Source organism: Halichoeres trimaculatus, unplaced genomic scaffold (assembly GCF_033239565.1).
Source record: "Halichoeres trimaculatus isolate MK-OKI-2021-1 unplaced genomic scaffold, fHalTri1.1 fHalTri1_scaffold_10, whole genome shotgun sequence".
In the NCBI taxonomy this organism is placed as follows: domain Eukaryota; kingdom Metazoa; phylum Chordata; class Actinopteri; order Labriformes; family Labridae; genus Halichoeres; species Halichoeres trimaculatus.
In genome coordinates this window covers 14,901,054-14,922,528 of record NW_027437187.1, presented here as the reverse complement: position 1 = coordinate 14,922,528, position 21,475 = coordinate 14,901,054, and the positions used below count along the sequence as shown (strand labels likewise).

The 21,475-nt window shown below is 40.3% G+C and overlaps 1 protein-coding gene across 5 annotated transcripts in view; it reads right to left on the bottom strand.

Annotated features, from left to right (window-relative positions):
* Window positions 1–21,475, bottom strand: part of abcc8 (ATP-binding cassette, sub-family C (CFTR/MRP), member 8) — a 63,801-nt gene that overhangs the window by 18,320 nt on the left and 24,006 nt on the right. For 3 of the 5 annotated variants that reach the window (XM_074677492.1, XM_074677495.1, XM_074677493.1), the window contains exons 10-20: window positions 19,333–19,467; window positions 17,386–17,548; window positions 15,014–15,054; window positions 14,409–14,554; window positions 11,798–11,912; window positions 11,421–11,597; window positions 9,352–9,424; window positions 9,136–9,241; window positions 5,141–5,173; window positions 3,279–3,317; window positions 2,811–2,909 (exon numbers count right to left, since the gene is read on the bottom strand). In XM_074677492.1, coding sequence (XP_074533593.1) covers window positions 2,811–2,909; window positions 3,279–3,317; window positions 5,141–5,173; window positions 9,136–9,241; window positions 9,352–9,424; window positions 11,421–11,597; window positions 11,798–11,912; window positions 14,409–14,554; window positions 15,014–15,054; window positions 17,386–17,548; window positions 19,333–19,467 — 1,127 coding nt within the window. The remainder of the gene's footprint in view (window positions 1–2,810; window positions 2,910–3,278; window positions 3,318–5,140; window positions 5,174–9,135; window positions 9,242–9,351; window positions 9,425–11,420; window positions 11,598–11,797; window positions 11,913–14,408; window positions 14,555–15,013; window positions 15,055–17,385; window positions 17,549–19,332; window positions 19,468–21,475) is intronic. The other 2 variants (XM_074677494.1, XM_074677496.1) reach the window with 1 other exon arrangement.

Sequence of the window (21,475 nt, the reverse complement as noted above, 5' to 3'; positions counted from 1 at the left end):
ACTCAGTACTGCCAGCATGGTCTCTATGCCCCACTGTATACGACAGGCTGACAGGACTCTGATTGCTAGAGATTTATGGACGGTCACAGCCCATAAAAGTGGGAATCACGTTGCTTTCTTTTATGTCAAGACTATAAAACTGTCCAGATCTTGGTCCAATCCTGCAAGAACATAAATAAACACCACCTGACTTCTGACTTTCTGAGTGAATCAGGTACACCACCACTGTTAAAGCATTGACTAATATGCCTGCATGTCAGTAATGACAATGCTAGTAGCGTGTTTGCATGTTCAGAGAGATTACTTTAATAATCTGTTAAAAGAAGAGGCTTGTTCTGAAAGACAGACAGGATACAGAAAGGAGGAGCTGCGTGGATTGGGAAACATCACATCACAGATTTATCTAACATCCTCACCCCACCACCCATAACAATTCATTTGATGTATTGTCTAAAAACATCCCATTATCCCAAAGCCGGAGCTCAGATTGAAACATAAATCTCAGCTCCCAAACTTTCAGGAGGGCAGTTAACAGTGAGGATTGAATCAGTGAGTTTTTGCTACTGTTTGTGAATTGATCAGAAGTTACTGTTGTGTAAGAAGGAGAGAGGGAAACTAACACTGTAGTCAAAAACAAAAGAGGAATAGTGTTTCACATCCTCAGCAGAGACATTTCCTTGCTTGTAGTGTCTGAAAGTCACAGAGTGTCTTTCTTTACTGATTTAATCACCTATAAGCACCTTTAATTAACCCCAGTGGCCACAGGAAACAGAAACGATATTGGCTTTAGCTTGGCTGAGCTCTTTGGCTTGAAAACATATTGATTACTCTGTTTTCATTACAGCTCCAGTGTCACAGGCAGAGTTTAACTGTGGTTATTGGTCTCACAGAGACAGCAGGTAGGAATTAAAACTAAGTTTAATTAATATGTTTGGAGAAATAGCTTCAACATCATGATGACTAAAGTTCATGTTGAATATAAAGTTTGGTTTATGATAGGGCACATTCACAATCACAGCTAACTGCTGATTATAAAACACAGATTAAAAGTTTAAATGTTGAGTCCGCAGGAATTTTTGTACTCGTTCTCGTTGGTAAATGCAACATTCAAACTGGGCTCCCCCTCCTTGGGTCAGTGCCAGCAGCAGCAAACACACACACACACACACACACACACACACACACACACACACACACACACACACACACAACAGTGTTCATCCCGAGCTGCTCTCCAAGCGCCCAAAAGTGAGTGAAAGTCGAAACAAGCTTTGACCTCGTTTAGTAAAACACTTAATCCTTTTAGCGTTTTGGTTGTTTTTCTTGCTCCATGCTACATCCACTATTGTAGCCACTTGGAATAGCTTCTTCCACTTTTTAATCAACATGTATAGTCACTCGCACACTTGGCACACTGTGATTGGCTGATGTGCTTACTCTCCAACCAGAAACGTCCCAGTACAACCAAAACGTCAACATACACGCTGAGGAGGGGGTTTGAGGAAGACACAGACACTGACACACTTGTATAGAGGCCCAGAGACAAGTGAGCAAGATTCTTCCTGTAAAAGTTGACAATTTATTTTTCTATGGAAAATCCTGCATACTCTACATTTAATTATTAATAGTAATCACTTTCCCCTTTCTTCAGAGGTTACATTGTTGAGGTCTTGTTACAGATTCTCAATCTTCAGAAAAGGCTCGAGTTTGTGCTTCTGATGGTCAGTACACTATATTTATGTTGGATTCAAGTATCCTGAACATGGACCTCTTCGAGTTTTACTTTGTTTTGAACTAAATGATCTCCCCATTAAGAAGAGCTTTTGTAAAAGTTCAGTTTTGGAAACTCTCTTGGATGAAGTTTCTGTTTTCTTCATCACTGCTCATTTCCAGTGGGTGCAAAATGGATTTAATGACTTCAGGTTGAAACTTAAAGGGATAGTTCAGTTTTTTTGAAGTGGGGTTGTATGAGCTCTATGTGACCACTAAGGACATTAGATACAGTAGAAAGTTGTCTCCTCTCCCTCTGTAAGACACAGACTGTAATCGATGGTGACGAGGAAATAGGCGCTAACAGGTATAGACTGTACCAAATTCAAAGGCTATTTTCTCTGCCAACAAGAACTAAAATCAAAAAGTAATACCACAGTTTAAGAGTACGCTACATAAAATATTTTTTAAGTGCATTAAGTCTTCGAAAATATAAACATTTATCCTGACCTAACTAACTGGTCATGTGTCCTTCTGCGCAGCGCTAGTGCGCTCTGTCCCCCCTCTTCCTTTCAGCTGTAGGCAATGTAAACAAGCGATGCTTCGGGTGCCAGTTACAGACATAAATGTTTCTATTTCCGAAGACTTAATGCACTTAAAAAATATTTCATGTAGCGTACTCTTGAACTGTGGTATTACTTTTTCATTTTAGTTCTTGTAGGCAGAGAAAATAGCCTTTGAATTTGGTACCGTCTCTCCTTGTTAGCGCCTATTTCCTCGTCACCATCGATTACAGTTTGTGTCTTACTGAGGGAGAGGAGACAACTTTCTACTGTATTTAATGTCCTTAGTGGTCACATAGAGCTCATACAACCCCACTTCAAAAAAACTGAACTATCCCTGTAATGTATCCATCATCTGATGTGATCCTTACTTTTGTCCTGTCTCTCTTAAATTAAAAGATGCCTCCAAAATAAAGTCTTAAAACGAGCTTTTGCACAAGTCCCATGCTGTCTGTGAAACAGCTTTGCCTCTGGAGAAACTCAGCGGTGCCATATGGGATCATTAACCCCTAAGCTCAGGGCAGTTTAAGGTCTTACCTTGGTTTAATCATGGGCATCTCAAAGGTGATGTTCTCCACCAGTGTTGCATTCAGCAGCCAGGGTTTCTGTGAGGCGTAGGCCACAGGGCCTCTCTTCCTACCAGACGAGGTGAAAGACACAAATAAGAATGGAAGTTATATTTTCTGGAGTCAGATGTTACTGCTAAATGAGTCTTTTCCTTTTTTAAAACAGCGTAAGGACAGAAAATGTTTGTCCTCTGGACCACAGAGAGAAGCTGATGATCCAAAACAAACAGAGCAGTCTAGAGAGAACAGCTCCATACATCAATGAAGGGTGCCATGTGTTTGAGAAGTCAAAATAAGGCTGTTGGTTGGAGCCAAACATGTGGGCACAAGGATATCTTCAACTCTGTTATCTTTGGTGGATAGCAGTGCTGTTCTGCTCTGTTGTCAAGACTGAATCATCTCCATAGAGACCACGTGATGTGAGGAACACTGTACTCACCTGACTTCTCCATCACAGGCTGGCTCTCTGTCTGTGGGGCTGCACAAAACATGACATAACTTCAATAATTTAGAAAAACAAACAGTCACACACTCACACATATACTTGGTGTATCATTTCACTGCTGTGTGTAAACAGGCCAAACAGTCCCCCCTCCAACATGATCACATCTATCATTAGCTCTGATCTCACCCTCACTACAGATAACAGCAGCCCCTCCTCGTTTTTGTCTTCCTGTAATTTGCTGATATCGAAATCTGCAGGGGCCCATTTCAACCCTGTGTTCACTTCTCAGAGGATGTGATTCCTCAGGCTGAGATAAAGACGTCAGCATGAGTCATGACCGATTCTGCTGGGATGTTTGTTTCTGTTTGCCGGTATCTGTTGATTCTTAGTATGTCTCTCACTGTAAGCAAGACCTATACTTATAGAGCAGTGTGTGATAATCCACTGTGGTGTGCACATTGATCCCACTGTCTGACGAAACAAGGGTGGAAGAAAGCTTGTTTGTTTCATGCAAAATTAAAAAAACATTATTTCAATTAAAAATAATATTAAGTCAGTTCAGCAAACAGACGCAGTGAGTTTCAGTGTTTTTTTTTTTACGATGCACAGGGGGGCTGAGGGGCTCTACTGAAAAAAAAACACACACACACACACACACACACAGAAACAGAGGCCATAGTGACAACAGCTGTCAAACAAATGATAGTTTGATATACTGTTACCTGATGGGGTTGATCTGAATGCCTTTTTGTGTGTATGTACGTTGGCTCGTATGTGTTTGAGTTGGAGCAGCACCACATTGTTTCTCAGATGGAAACAATGAACCACAGTGCATTAAAAATAAAACTGTATTTTGTTAGCTAAGCTGGTGACAATCCTGAACTGTCAATAGAGCTTTATCTAAAGAAAGCTTTATTGATGTGTTATCTCTGCTTTGTGCAGAAGACCTTATTTGATTTTTTGTCTCTTCAATGACATTATGTTTGCACCAGGAAAATATAGAGTGTCTTCATTGATTTTGTTGCTTTATTACTCTCTATCATTCCAACTTAAAGTGATACTCCGGGATGGAACAAGTTGGGTCCTATCACGAGGTTTAGGGCAGAAATTACCCCTACAGCAGTGTTTTTGTGCAGCAGAAGCCCAGAGCGCACGCACCAAACACCCCCTCCCTGCTCCTCTGCTGGTTTCCTCTGCACTCAGACGGGGCCATTTTTTACTTGACCAAAAACACAAATAAACGGACTCCCACCGAAAAAATCTGATATCGGTCTGCATTCAGGCTTTATTCAGAGAATTTTCAGTGCGTTATGTTCACACAAAAACACAGCTAAATAAGGCTCTAGTTCTCATCGTGTCTCTTCGTCCTGGCAGACTACCTGCGTTTGTTTATATCTGACACGCCGCGAGCGTGGACTGATACACTGAGCGGCGAGCTTCTCGTAGCCAGCTGTGGCTCTGCAGCGGAGGTAGCGCCGTTTTACGACACGATGAGAACTAGAGCCTTATTTAACGGTGTTTTTGTGTGAAAGTAACGCGCTGAAAATTCTCTAAATAAAGCGTGAATGCAGACCGATATCAGATTTTTTCGTGGGGAGTCCGTTTATTTATGTTTTTGGTCAAGTAAAAATTGGCCCCGTCTGAGTGCAGAGGAAACCGGCAGAGGAGCAGGGAGGGGGTGTTTGGTGCGAGCGCTCTGGGCTTCTGCTGCACAAAAACACTGCTGTAGGGGTAATTTCTGCCCTAAACCTTGTGATAGGACCCAACTTGTTCCATCCCGGAGTATCACTTTAAGGGGTCATCAAAATCTTTTTGATTTTTAGTTTAAATTTATGTGTTTGTGTGTGAAAACTCACCTTTCATCTCCCTCTGAATCAAGGTTTGGCAGGCTGTAATACATAAAGAAAAACACAGGTTAAGGGCATCCAATTGTTCTGTGGTGTTCCTACTGAGATCCGTAAAGAGTTACAGAAGCAGTGAGATAGTTTTGGATGTGGTTGCTTATTTTTTAAGCAAATTCATTCAGATGACCATTTCCACTGAAACACATTTAGACCTGACTCTTTAGGGCTCTGCACATGCTCTGTGGAAGCAGAGGTGTATTTTTAGGACCTCTCTCAGTTTCCCTGAGAAGGTGACTGATCACGTGTGTGTACAACCATCAAGCCAGGGCTTATTTACACCAGTTTACTGAAGCTGTTAAAACTCTGCTCTGCCATCAGAGCAGAGAGCAGCTGTCAGGAAGAGAACTGGTGACTGTAATTTAAGAAGACATACAAACACACACACACACACACACACACACACACACACACACACACACACACACACACACACACACACACACACACACATACACACACACACCAGTGTTACATTGCTAAAATAAGAGGTCCACAGTGTCAGCAACTGTATTTATAACGTGTAAAGCATTTAACAGTCATTTTGCAGAATAAAAACATAAGCATTTGTCAAAATAAATATAAACTACACTTTTGCATTTTGCAGTTTGACTATTTATATCTTTATGTTACTCTTTGACTAAACTTGCAAGCATTGAAATCCTACCAAGTTTACCTCTCGTGCCAATGGTCATCATCTAATGACACTGTAGAGACAGTGAAGCCTGAATGGACAGCTGATTGTCTTTTTCCTGCAGTGGTCATAAAAACAGGATAATCATGCTGAAGCTGATGGCTGCAGCATTTATCCCTGACTCAACTAGGGGCCACTTTGTATTAATGAAAACTTTGAAGTACTTAAGGTCTTGCTGGAGGAAAATTCACAGGGGAATTCAAAGCAGTTTCTATCAGCAAACTAAAACTGTCATCAAGGCTTCAGAGGAACTTTTCACAGTTTCCTTTGGCCAAGTTAATTATGCATGATTAAAGCCCAGAGTCCATCTAATGATGACGGGAACTAATGGAGCATTTTCTCACAGATGACCACACCCGATGATGTCTCATGATGTTCGTGTTTTTGTCAACAAACATTCATTTTATTCACTATGCTTGCAAGGTGGCGCCACAGACAGGGTGGGAATCTCAAATGATCAGAAAGATAACGTGTATAGCTGTAAGAGGTGGATAATAAATCCATATCATTTATAGGTAGATAACTACAAAAAGAGCCGTTTTTCTTCCAAGGTTGTTCATTACCTCTACCAAGGAGGTTGTGTTTTTGGGATAGTTTGTCTGTTTGTTTGTCAACGACATAACTCAAAAAGTTACCAACAGATCTAGATGAAGTTTTCAGGAAATGTTCAAAATGGGATAAGGAAGAAGTGATTAAATTTTGAAGGTGATCCAGATCACCATCTGGATCCAGGATTTTTTTTTAGTATTCTTTAGCATTGTAAGATAGGGCTATTTTCTACTTGGATGAGAAGAACCTGAAGTGCTCTGATACTGAAAGCTTCAGAACAAAAAGACGTGATGAGACCGAAATAGCTCTAATTACTGGTTTATAGAAACACGCACATTGCGGTGAGCTCATGCAAAGACTACTCCACCAATCAGCTGATCAGCAACAGCTGAGTTACAAAGCCACCATGGACCGTCAGACAGGTCAACAAGCATGTCTTCATTAATCTGATGAGCCCTCAGCACTCTCTACTGATTAGTCATGCTGTTCTCGCCCATCAGTCGCTCAATGCTCTTATTTATTCTCCGCTGACTTTTGCCTCGTGTGTTTATCTTACCTCGGTGATTTGATTCTGCTCTGTGGTGTTCTCCCTGGACTGTCTCACATGCTGTTAAAAACTGCTTATGAGCTAAACCTAAAGAGCAGACTCTTGTCCTCTGGGATAATACTTTCATTCCTATACAGGCGTCAATATCCCAAGTAGAAAAAAAACACAGCACAACTTGACCTTGTGATAAAATTTTGCGACAAACCCTGTCAGGTCTTGATGCAGCTGGAATGACCTTTGTATCCCACTAATACCTATTGGTTCAGATTCTAGATATACCAAAGATCGTATCAGATCCACTATGTCACATTATATTGGTCAAAAGATAAACCTCTCACATCTATGTACAATATAACTTAGTTACGACTATTGTGTGTACTATTATACTATACTCAGATTTTCATTTTCCACTCAATTTAGCATCTGTAAGAATGAAAAAAAAAACATAAAAGCAATTTCTTTTTGTAATTGTTAGTTACTCTATTCTGGCAGTAAGGGATTAAAACAAAAGCCAGGCTGTTTACATAAAAACTCATTTTAAAATACATTAAATTAGTATTTAACCCCTGGCAGGGTACACAAAAGCCAACCTGAGAGTAAGTGCCCCTTACCCTCAAGTCACTCCCCACTTTCGCCCTTTTTCTTGCTCTATCCACTGTCCTGTTCTCTCTGAATTAGGACATCAAAAGCTCTCAAAAATTTCATTTAGAAACAGAACAGACTGATGGTGGAGTGTGTGTGAGGGATGCTTTGATTTATTAGGTGAACATGAGGTTTCAACCCAACCTGCTGCTTCAAATCTGCTCTTTTTGATAGACCCACACAGGTTTTGCTCTTGTCTTCACTTGTAATTGGCCGTTTACTTTTTTCACAGAAGTTCAGGACTTTCACACAGAGAGACTCCAGAGGTTACAAAATCAAATGCACACAGACTCTCGGTCAAAGCAGAGAGCTGCACTCCTGCTGGCCTGCTGACATAATATCCAAACACAAACCCAGTGAAGCAGAGAAATCGTTCAGTGCAACAGTCCTCACCAGCAGAAACAGTCACAAAATGTTCTTCATACACACAACATCCAACATGAGCAAAAACAAGTGCACAGATAACCTAAGAGAGGCTGATTAACTGATTTTGAAACCTGAGCATGTTTCATTGTGAACAGTTCTGACAAACTGTTTCATTAGAAATGTGAAAAGGACTGTTTTCTAACCTAGAAGTAAAATGATCCACTCCCATTACTGACTTATTGTGAAATAATGAAAACGACATCTTTTATGTCTCATTGGACCCAGACAACAAGCAGCTCACTCTCTAAAATGGTTTGGAATCACTAATTTGGCAAACTAAATAAAAGTTTATTCAGGAGAATAATTTAGAGGAAATTAGACTTTCAGGAGTGTGAGCATGGTGTATGCAGGAGTCATCAGAGCAGTGGTTTCTAGCCTGCAGCCAGAGAGACTCTGATGGGATTTTCCTCCATCTGTGAGCCTCGCAGTGGGTCAGCGGTGCATTAAAGGATCCCTCGTACCATAGTAGCCATAAAAAATATAAGCTGCAGTCTCAGCTCTATTTTCCCTGACCCACAAATCCATCTTTATATTACCATGTCAGAGCAAGGGGGCTGATTTTGATGCTTATTGCACCTCACTGTCAGGGAGGCAGACTGATGGTTGAAATAAAAAAAATATCACTGCAGCATCCCTGACAGACCAATCACCAGAGAGGTTTATAAAGATGAGTATTGATTGGAGACGTTGGCTCTATTCAGATTAACCTTTAACCCTTTGAACAGCATTTTTAAATGACCTGCATAATGTACAGCATACGAGTTTCCCTCAAGGTACATGTGCCACTTTGGTTGTAACTGAATTATGAGGTAATGATCTATTAATTCTGGATAGATAGGGTCATGTTCATGAAGTGTGAATGTCAGAAAACACGTTAACGTTCTGAGCAGTAATTTATTTGGTAAAAAGACACCTACTTAGAAAGCTTATAATTAGAACAAACAGTAATTAGCTTCATCTCTTTACACCCATCCACCTACCTAATGTTAAACAGATAACCGTTTCACAGACACAGCTTGTCCTTGGTTGGTATAATTTAAACTCCCCCTCTGATGTAATGAGAATCTTGTTCGCTCATTATTTCCATCCTACCTGTTCCAGGTGACTGTTCCTGACACTCTCTGCATCTCTCCCAGCGCTGCCAGCAACAAAGACGATTTTCCACAGCCTACCTGTCCCACAATCATGGTCAGTTTACCTAAAAACAGAAAAGCAATGTCATTAAAGAAAAAACAAGGCAGTGACTTAATAACGAAGGAATAAGGAGAAGGATTGAAGGAAAAGAGCGTCACACTGACTGCTGCTCACCAAAAGGAATCTTGATGTCAACATTAGAAAGCGTTGGTTGTCCGTCAGTCCAGGTGAAATAGCCGCTCGTTATCTGAGGACAACACCATGATGTGAGGCAGTGAGGCAATAAGAGGTAAACGTGGAGAGATTTCTGATCACTTTATGTGGAAGGAAGGAGGAAACTGGTGCTTTTCGTTTGCAGCCAAGATGCATGACTCAGAGATCTGACTGAACAGCCCCAGCACTGCAGAAGTTCTCCAGAGCTAAAGATATAATTTTCCTACATTTTATGGAAACCCAATCACCAGCATCCTGGATATTTATCAAAAATGTTGGACATGTTCCTCTAAGGCAGGGAAGTGCAAATGCAAAACTGTTCTTCACCAATAAATTAATTTCAGTATTAGAGTCTGGTTCAATCGTGATGACTTATCTCTAGAATTGTGTGATGCTAAATGAAATATTGATGTTGGGGGAGTATTTTCATGATGAAGGATACAGCCCAGAAAAACTGAGGAGCTCTTATTTTCCATTCAGAGACCTTTGAGATAACTGACAAGGGAACTTTTCTGCACACCGATCCTGCCCATAAATATAGACTGTAACTTAAACTTATGACCTAACAAATTAAAGAATATCATAAACTTAGCACTATTCTTTTAACCTGAATGGAGTTTCTTTTGTGCTATTCAAAGGTCGAGAACAGTGCGAGATCACATTATGTCTTGTCATAACTGGGGTTTCTTGGCACTTTTCCTAAGTCTGTCTTTTAAAGCAAGACACAGAATTAAAATCAATGCATGCAATAATTCAAAACCTGAAAATACATTTGAAAGGAGCTGCAAAGTGTTGCTTAATTATTACATGATAACAATTTGATCATTGAATAGTAGCTCATCAGATCTATGTGTAATAATTTACACGGTTTTGGAACTTTATTTGCAACAAAGGGCGCTTAATTCCTAGTGTGAGTATAAACGTACTATTTTATTGTTCAGACATTTTACTATTATTTTTTGTTGATGGCAACACTGACAGTCTTGGAGGATGCTATTGGTTTTTTTTCTCTTATATAGTGAACAATTTCTTTATCCCCATAAATGTGTCATTACAGAAACATAAGAAACAAAAAAAGAAAAAATATAAACATATATCATAAACATCTTAAATTTTTTCACCTCGAGCACCCAGTTTACATTAAGCTGAAATCAAAGCTATTTTATTCTGCTGTTCTGTGTCATTTGCTGTGAAAACGTATCACTTAATCCCTCAACGACATTTTCATGATCATTCAAAGCCAGGCTCTCATCCCACACTTCTGAGGCACATGACTGAGGTGGGAGTAAGCAGGCAGAAAAGTGGGGCTAAGTTGTTCCACCGATGAGTCAGTATCAGGGTTAGTAACTGAGGCATAACGGAGGACAAACAGCATCCATGTAAACTGCAGAACCAATGAGCCAGAACAGTCCCATGTGTATGTGTGTGAAGCTTGTATGGAAATCAATCCTCCCCTACTCCCACAATGCTTAACCGCTGTGTGAATCACACGCAAACAAAGCTGTCGAGTTTGGAGTGAAGGCACAAAGGCAACGACACAACAGAGCAAGACCACTAAAATGTTTGATATTCTCAAAACCGTGTGCTTTAAATAAATATAATGCCTCATCTTTGCATATGAAAAGGTCAACTTTCATATCCCGGTCTTTTCTTACTCTCATTTTGTGTCTGTTTAGCTCAGGAGTTGAGAAAAGGTGAAAATGGCCCCAACAATCTGACTATAAGAAAGAAAATTGAAAATAACCCTCTGATCGGCTTCTAAGCATGAAAATGATTTAAATTTATTTAGCCACGTGGAATAGATCTCTGTATGTCATGAAACTGTCTTTATTATTAGGGTGATTGCAAAAAAACTGACATCGGGAGTATGTTGCCCCTTTTAATTGGGTGTAATATGAAGATGTCTCTCCTAAAATAGGTTTTTCAAATAATTAAAGCCACTCAAAGCACAGCGATAGAAACCAACAGGACCAGAGGTATCTACACCGCCTGTATGAATACGCTCTGATCCCTCCTTTTGTTTCTGTCACCTTGATACAGGTGTCTTCATCCACGTCCTGTGAGGGTCCGTCACCCTCATGGTCCCTCTGTGAGCCGTAGTTGTTCCAGTCGTCCTTTGGGGGGCGCTTCCGGTTCACCACCTTCAAGGGCTTGAAGTGTTGGAATAAAGAGGAGGAGGAGGACGAAGGGAAAGGTTTAGAGGATGACTGGAGGAGGGTTGTATAACATCAGGCACAGAGGACAGAGGGATGAATGGTGGTTTTAACGGGAAGGCGAGGATCAGGTGAAGGAGGACAACAACATTCAGAGTAGGGTCAGACAGCCTGGACAAAGCAGGGCGGAAATAGAAGGAAAAAACACAGTGTGTAGCATGTTCAAGCCTAGAGATGACAGGAAAAACACTCACCACAGCCTGGTATTTATTCTGGTTGTGATTGCTGGAGCCAGATGTAATCATCGCTCTTGGCTCCTGTTCCTCTCCGATCTCATCACTGGAGAAAAACTCACTGAGTTTCTGGACACTGCAGATCAAAATAAAGATATCAACTTTATTAAAGATGAAAAATAAAATCATATTTGTATAAAAGACCACGAGGATAGGGCTGGACGACAAGGCAAAAAATGATATCACCATATTTCTCAAGATTATATGCGTATCACGGTACACATCACATATTTAGTGCAAATCAAATTTACAAAATTAAAGCTTATTGCCACTGTCAGGGCATTAAAGTGATACTCCGGGATGGAACAAGTTGGGTCCTATCACAAGGTTTAGGGCAGAAATTACCCCTACAGCAGTGTTTTAGTGCAGCAGAAGCCCAGAGCGCTTGCACCAAACACCCCCTCCCTGCTCCTCTGCCGGTTTCCTCTGCACTCAGACGGGGCCATATTTTACTTGACCAAAAACACAAATAAACAGACTCCCACCGAAAAACTCTGATATCGGTCTTCATTCACGCTTTATTTAGAGAATTTTCAGCGCGTTACTTTCAGACAAAAACACCGCTAAATAAGGCTCTAGTTCTCATCGTGTCTCTTCGTCCTGGCAGACTACCTGCGTTTGTTTATATCTGGCACGCCGTGCGCGCAGACTGATACACTAAGCGGCGAGCGCCTTTAAGTTCCGTGTCGTTGGCTCTCTTCTCCATGCTTGTTTTGGTTACTCATCGTGTTTTTCCGCCAATTTCACTTCCGGTTCCACCGCGGTCAGCAACAGACATTTACAAAATATAAGCATATGAGCAACATGCACTAATGTGCGATAAAATATTCAACGGCGATTGACGGGTTAACACGAAAATAACGCGTTAACTTGCCCCGCACTACATAAAACAGATCAGATGTTCCTCATTTTACTAGCATCACATTATCCAGCCAGTGAAACAGAAAGCACACAAAGGAAGCTTTTCATCTGATCAAAAAATCTGTTTCTCTCGATAAATCTTTCCCTCAGTTTGCTCATATATATACACCAGAGAGACAACCAGTCTGCAGTAGAAAACCACCATCTACATAAGAGCAAGTATGCTGCAACTCTGTCATCAGAATGAAACGCATCTGTCATCTCAGGAGCATCATGGATGTGTAAGAGTATTAAGGCATTTAATGTTTTCAGTCTGCAGTAAAATTCTTGAAGCTTCTGCAGAAGAAACTCTAAAACGTAAACCTTATTTAAAGTGTTTCACAATGACTCTGCACTGACAGCATAGTCAGCTCATTCTTCTTCATTGTTACAAAAAGACCTCTTATTAGGATGAACTTTTGTGCTAAACACACCCTGTGAGATTTCTTCTCCTTGTGTCTGACAAACTGTGTCAGATCAGTCAGGCCAAAAATAGGCACCTCAGAGGATCACAGGCAGCTTCTGCACGCATGAAAGAAAGCAGATATTGTTAAAAAAAGGTGCTTACACCAGCACAAGTGCAGAGCCTGGCCCAGCCAAAGCATGATTAGGAAGGCATGATGTGTAATATAATGTGACTCTGGTATCAGTTTCCTCACCTCAAGCCTTTACGCTTCTCTCCTGTGATATTTTTAAGAGGTGAAGCCTAAAATGATGGGATTGAAATTGACAAGCTTGCACTGCACGGGCTGCTAAGAGATGTCTACTTCATCATCTTTGAAAAAAAAAAACAGTTCAGAAACATCTTTAATCAGCAAGTTGTTTCAATCCATAATGAATCATGTTGATATCCAAGAAAAGGGGTATTCAGTTTGAAGATATTTAAGGCCACTTCAGTTTAAACAGTGAGCTCGTCCTCACAGAACAGCTTGTTATCGAAAGAGTGGAAAGTTTTGCACAATTCTGGGAATAAGCTCTTTCTGCTCAAGTGAACATTATCAACAATCTGCACTCCAATACTGAATGTAACGTTCCCCTGAAGGATGTTGTGTTTGTCATTTTTCTAATTTGTTTTTTTTTTTTTTGAGAAGCAAGCCCTTGAGAGTGTTGAAATGATCATTTAGTCAATTAAATCTTCTGCATGCAGTATGCTCGTTATCTCAAGAGCTCCTGTTTATAATGCAAGCTGTTATTCTGATCCTAAAGTGTATGATGACATCCTGCGCAGCTAAGCGCAACTCCCTGCACGTTTCCATCCTAATTATCTGCAAAAGTAGAGAAAAGATACCTACATGAACTCTATGGCCCTGTGTAATGAGTGAAGCTGTTCCAGGGGCACAGCAGGTTTGGTTTCTACACTCATTGTGAAGCTAATTGGTGGAGTAAATATTCAAAGTGTTTTAGTGTCAGAGTGTAGTCAAACAAAAGGGAAAGGAAATACTTGTTACATGAACTAAGACTGATCCACTGATGCAGCAACTTATCATCCACTGCAGGAAAAGGTCAAGTGTTTCATCTTGTTTTCCTACTGCCGTTTTCTCAGTCTGAATATTTACAGATATGCTATAATCAATAAATAATCCGTTTTTTCTGATAAAGCAATAAAAACAATGAATCAAACCACATGAAGACACGCTGTACGTAATTCTTAAACTGTTTCTAAGTTTCTCACCTCACCAGAGCCTTGACAGTTGAGCGCACCACGCTGGAGAGCAGGAAAAGGGGAGTGACCAGGATGTGGAAGAGGGACAGGGAGGCAAAGGCCACAGCTGGGGACAGATCAGCGTCCTCTGAGATGTGCACGTGAACCACAAACGTCTGCAAGGAAACAAGAGAAGGCATGAGTCTGAGGTCAAGTCTGGACATTTACATCCAGTGACCATGAAACTTTTGATTGTCAGAACCACTAGTGAATTGTTGAAGGTAAAACTGCACTGAAGAGGAGTATAAGTCAGTCTCTTGTTCACCCATTAAGCCGTAATAAATAAAACCAAACAGGAATCACTTGTCTGCTTTAGTCATGTATCATCCTCTATCTCTTTTATATCTGTCTTCACAGCTCAGGTCTACAACCATGAAGGACTTCTATAAATACAGGAAGGATTTAGAGAGGTGCTGTCAGACGCTCACTGTGAAATGTCTCCGACATCTTACAGAGACCTGCTAAACAGCTGTTAGCTCCATTTATAACTGGACACCACCATAAAAAGACTCATCATAAGCAGAGCTTCTTAAATCATACACATTTAGTAAAAGAGAGTCAGGGTTCAAACTCACCGTCAAAACAGCTGCGATGGGAATAGCTGCATTCATGAAAACTGAAACAAGAAGAATGGGACAGGAGGATTTGAAAGTGTTTTGAAGACTTCACCCATGGAAATGAAAAACTCAAAGGGATGAATAACTTTTAGAGATGGGCAATTAATCAAAAATAGTCAAAACTGATATTTCGAGCTTCTAACTGACATATATTTCAATTCTAGTTGACGTGTTTTTTCCATTTCCTTTCCTCTGTGCATGTTCATTTCAGTAACCTGTTTGGAAATTATACAAATATTTGTATAGAAAAAAAAACAGAATGAACTGAGATGAGAGTGGGATATTCGTTCATCAACTGAAATCGAGGTGGGAGGTTCAACAAATCATGATTTTGATTTTTGCTGTAATCGCCCAGCCCTACTATTGTTACTGTTTAGTTCATAGAGAAACCCACAGATTTACTGTTAAAATTTTATATTTTTGTGTTTTTCTTTTCTCACCTGAATCAACAACAGCTTAATCTCTATCTTTCTATTTTCACACTTGTAGGCAATAGAAGCTTAGAAATGAGGAAAACCATTTAAGCTCGATAACACATGGCTGGAGAGTGCTGTCAGATCAGTAATCTTCATGTGTGCATCAGGTTATAGCAACATCCTGTGTTTGAGTCTTGAGGTAATTCTGTAATCCAAAATCTTGTCTGGATTGGTCCCAAATATGTACAGACTGTTTTCTCCTGGGACTACTGATTGAAGTGTCAAAGGCCTGACAAACTGTTGCACCCAAGGACATATATAGAGAGGAAACCTTTAGCACTGGCCTCCATCAGCATCCAGGACTCAAGGTGGAAATACAACTATGATATTACACAGCAAATATTTTCAGCACAGTAATAATACTGTTAAACAGGTAGAGCCATTCCACCTGGCTGCTTTCTTTGATTAAATGCTTTGTGTAATCGAGGATGCTTAAAATACAAAATGAAGGATGTGATTTTAGAGTCAAGTACTTAAAAAAGGAGTTAAGTGTAAGAACGAGTGGGAAACCAAAACTGGAAAAATAAAAATGAAGAAACATAAAAAAGAGGGACAAAGGGGACCATTTTTTTAAAAACAGCCTAGCTTGATCAAATAGGTTAAGAAAATCATATCTTCATATTTAATCTCTGACGTGTCATAAATTTAAAAGCGGATCTGTGTGGATTATCTACAGGGTGTCCTTGTTATCACGAAAGTGTTTGCTTTTATTTAAAGATGCCTTTTGCTGAGTCTCTCGCACACTGTCGTGAAGACGTGACTTAACAAGCCATATTTTTTTAGATCAGATCGAAACAAATTTTCTTAGTTCAAGACAACTTTTTACTGTCAGTACAGTTACGTAGCGCTGTTGTTTGAAATGTGACAAGCAAACGTTGTCAGTTTGTAGCCTCGTTTAGTAGTCATCTACATTAGCACAGCTGGCAGCCCGGTGCTCTAACACATGCCCGTAATGTGTAATCTTAGTGAATCCTGGTTATGTCCTGCCAGTCATCTACTAAGCAGAGCTAACATAACCTCACTCTTCATTTATTGATAGACTCTCAAGTTTGAACAGACCACTGCAGAATAATTTAGCATTTCACTCAGGCTTTATCACCCTCCTGTTTAGCTTTCAGTTAGGCACCTGTGTCACCACCACTACAAAATTAAACACAGAAATCATTTTTAACAATTTAAATATATCAGGTTAAAGAGATCTTATTTCCCTCCCCTTCATTTCCCCCATATTCTTCTGTTTCTGTGTACAGTCAACGCAGGCGGATCCATGGCAACAGCAGAGAGGAGCAGGCTCAAAGGACAGTCCTGCTCGGTCCCCCAGGGTAGATTCAAATATTTTGAGTAATGAATATTTGTTAATACAGAAGCTAGGGGGATGTATACAGTTGTCTAATCCAGGATGAAGAAACAGGACCGAAGCCAAGTCCTCATGATGTTTTAATGTTAAAAAGATCTTGGTTTGCATGAACTTCATTAAATGTTTAGTTTCATTACTTTCATTAGAAACTTAAATTGTTCTCTGTACTTCAAACTGGGAGTGTTGATTTTAGATTGGATATTATCCCGTTACATGGGCAGGAGCCTTTCAGACTGCATACATTGTTTATCCAAGAGCACAAATGAAGATAAGGAGGACAATCAGTGGTTTATGTAAGCCATGCCTAAAACGTGACTTATCTCTTCTTCCTGTTATTTCTATCTTCATATGTTGACTTAAAGACTGACAGGACTTAGCTAAATACATAGTGGTGTTGAATACAACCTTTTGACTCCCTGTGAACGTTAGTGGAAGCAACACAAATAGTTCATATGACCAGGAAAGTTGAATGGGTGCAGAGGAAATTGGCATCTTACTGGATATGGATGTGTAGAGAGCGAAGGCCTGCAGGCTGGTGAGCTCTTTGCCCCTCGTCTCCTCCACACTATCACAAAAGATGTTCTCCCAGGCGTACAGCTTCAGCAGTTTGATGCCTCGCAGCAGCTCGTTTGTCTTCTTCAGACGTTCACTGGAGTACTCCTGTAAGTGGAAGGGAGACAATGATTACCGTTTCAATCCGACAGGCTGAGGACAGGTACACCAGAAAGAGGAGCAGCCAGAGGGCAACATGGGTGTAATTATGTCCTTCTTTTCTTGGCTGTGTTTTAAAAACAAAGCATCAAATTAAAGTGTTTTTCTTGTCTAACATCAGGCCCTGCAGAATGAGGAACAACACACGTATTACACAGCTGGTGTTATTAAACTAAGTAGCCAGAAGGGTCAGGGCAGCTTAAAGAAATAACATTTTCAAACAGCAATTCACGTCAAAATCTATAACCGCTTTCAATTATTCTGTGATGTTCTGAATATTTTAAAAGGGCAGTGACTAAAGCTAAAGCTAGTGTTTTTCCAGGATAAAGACTCAGTTCCCATGAGCACTTGCCTGTCGTGACGGCGCAACTTTTACAAAAGCGTTCATTTCTTTTGAAGGGAATGAATGGAGATCAGATATTCTTTATCTCTACATTTCTTTGAGACAACTTTTCCCAGGATGCAAAGCGACAAGGTAATTTATATATTAACAGTTACATAGCACTATTGTTAGAAACGTGAAACCAAATAAACTTTTTAAACTCAGTATTTATTGCTACTCATAGCCTGGTGCTCTGAGACATGTTCATAACTTGTAACGTTAGTGAATCCTTGTTATGTCCTGCTGGTGCATCTACCAACTACAACCTCACCAAGCAGAGCTAACGTAACCGCACTCTTCATTTTATTGATAGACTCTCAAGTTTGAACAGACCACTGCAGAATAACTGCTGACTGTGGGTTGGAATGAACATTATCACAAACAGCTTAACATGTGTATTAGCCTTAAGACTGTGCTCTTTCACTCTCCTGTTTATTTTTCTTCTGCTTTTCTGTCCATTTATTTTTTGTCAGTCCAGCTCCAGTGTCCACCACCACTACAAAATTACTGAATCAGTCCGATCCTGGACTACCCAACCTACTAAGAAATAACACTTAGAAATAACCAATTTTGGTGCTAATGATCGCATTTTAATTTGTCGGTTACGATCAGGCACATATCCTTACAGCTCCTTCAATATTATTTATACAAATATAGAGAGGCTTGGGCTGGCAGCTCTAAGAGGTGGTGGTACTGACTGTGGTAAACAAGAGGTCAGGACAAACTGAAGTTTTGGCCATATTTCTGTAAAACAGTCAGAGTTCACACAGACCTTTGCAGCAAAAGCTATGACACTCAATTCATAAATCCCAACCAGTGAGAAAAGTGGTATCTCTTCCATTATAAAGAAGATAAATGTCCATTTCAGATCATATGTCTATCCATATGAAGGCAGTTGAAATATTGTAATATTTAATGGACTCTCGAAGATAAATATCCATTGAGGAGTAAAAGAGCACCCAAGAGTGTTTTGCAAATTGTGCATTAGGTGACCTGCACACAGGAAACAAATTAGCAAATTTGACCTGTGTCAGCATTTAATTATTTCCATCCCAAACACTCTCAAATGATGTTCTTTCCTCAGTGCAAAACATCAATGTGGACAAAAGGTTTTGCACTGTATGTGTCTTTTTTACATCAGTTAAGTGATGCAGTGAAAAATAAATAAATAAAATCAGACCCCTGTCAGCTCTCACTCGCTGAATTTGCTGTAACTTATTCTTGACAAGCAGAGAAGACAGTCAAAACAGTAATTTTGTGAGCTACAGCTGTAAAGAGTGGTGTGCTAAAAATAGATAAGAGGAAACATCCACACTGTGCTCCTGTGAGAGGGCCTGTTAGAAATACTCACCAGAGTGCTCTTTTGGGTTTGGGACAGCTTGGTGGCCACAAAGTATTGTACAGGAGCTAACACAGCAATGACAGTCGCTCCAATCAAGGCACTGATTCCCAGGAGGTAGTAGAGCAGGATCACTCCTACAATTATCTGAGAGCCAAAGACAGCAAGAGAGAAAGGAGGATATTATTACAGAGGGGAGAAAAATGAGGAGTATTTCCAATGGCCTCGAGTTATACAAAGAGCATCCCCTACATACATAATAGCACATGTACCACAGTGTATCACTCTGTGAGAGGCTGTGACCTTGAGCGTAATAAAGGAGTGTACGTGTAAGGAGATGAACACAAGCAAAAAGAGTCTGAATACCCCATACACGTACCACTGAGAAAGCGCCTGTGAAAATACAATAACAAAAGCTTTTCACAGTGTGCTCTTATTTAGCTGATATACACATTAGCATTTATACAAACACAAAAAACGTCCTCAGTTCAAAACAGACAGCAGTGGTTTGCACATTTTTGGTAAAATATGAATTTAGACAAGCCACATGAAAACAGTGTGTAGTAGCTCTTCACATTCAGTCAGTCTCTCCCCTGGTTCACAGCAGACATGAGTCATGTCCCCACCTGTGCCTGGCTCCTGTCCTGTCTCTGGCATCTCACTGAAAGCATTCTGCCAGATTCAGATATCCCCATGACACACACATCCAGATGGAGATGGATGTGACATTTCACACTCTCACACTGTCTCCTTCATCTGTCACAGGATAACGTGAGCCACTGGGGACAAGGTGGGTGATGGGTAAAAACTGTTTCTTTTGAATACCTCTACAAAATTGCCTCTTAAGGATGATTCAGTGTAACTGTAGCATCTGACCAGGGCAGAGACAGCAGCTGTTGAGCCAAACAATCTTCACACAGTGTTTTCATTTTCTCACACCTGTCACACCTGATTTAAGAGTTCAGAATGAGGAGTTAAGAGCTCCAAGCTACATGCAGCTGAAAACAGTACCATCACTCTCCCTCTACTTCAGCAAGCTGATCATTTTATTTCCCTCAACAACAGAGAAGCTGCTCTGATAGTGTCTTTTAGAAAGTTCACCCTGGGACCAGATTTTCCTGATTTCATACAGGACTAAGTGCTAGAGCCATTTTAGCTGCTGTAGCTTTTACTGAAAGCCTGATACAAGCCTATAGGGATGTTCCCACTGTCTTTACACCAATCAAAATCAGGAATACTGTAAGCCTGTGACTCCTTACAGTCAGTCTGTCAACAATATCTAGAAGAAGATTATCAGAATCATGAGTGGCACAAAATATAAAAGGCTATCAAAAACTGAGCTCCAATTGAGATCCACAATGAATTTCAAAAAGGCTGTTATATGTCACATCCTGGCTGAAGGCAGTCAAAGTGTCAGTTTGGAGCAGACAGGTTGAGTCAGAGAATATCAATGCAGCTCAGAGCTCAAACCTGCTGCAGGTTTATGCTGCTTCTGAAGGATGAAATACCACCTGCTTTAGGCATTTCACAATCAATAACTTTACTTCATCTATGAATTCAAACATTAAAAGCTTCTTTCATTTGGAGCTAAATGCTGCAGGATAAAAATGGCCAAATGTCTTGTATGTCCTTCCTTTTTCTAAGCACCACCTGCAGAATCTTGGACAAGTTTAAAAAAAAATATGAAATAGCAGGTAAATATAAATGCGTGTCAATGTAACTTCTTTTTCAGGCAGAAGTGGTTTTACATTTGATATTGAAGAAAGGATAAAGGCTTGAGGGAAGACAGAAATAGCCTGGTAAGTATGACAAATTTCTTGACTAGAGCGGCAAGACAGAAAGGAAGATCTGGAATAATATTTCTATTATTTACCAGGATGTTTTTTCAACTCGCGCGTCACCTGGGGACACGGTAAATGAATACAGATATTGGTAGGACTGCACCCTCCGCCGTGAAACTAATGATCTAATTATAGGACAGCACCACAAAGCATTAAGGTCACAGACTTACAATCCACTGCACACATGAGCGCTGAATTTTTCAACCCCCACCATGGGATCTACAACACCTGACGCTTCATTTCATCTGTCACATCTCTGTTTATGTTTGTGGCATGGCTAGTGTGCAGGAAAATGGCAAAAGGCCAACACAAAC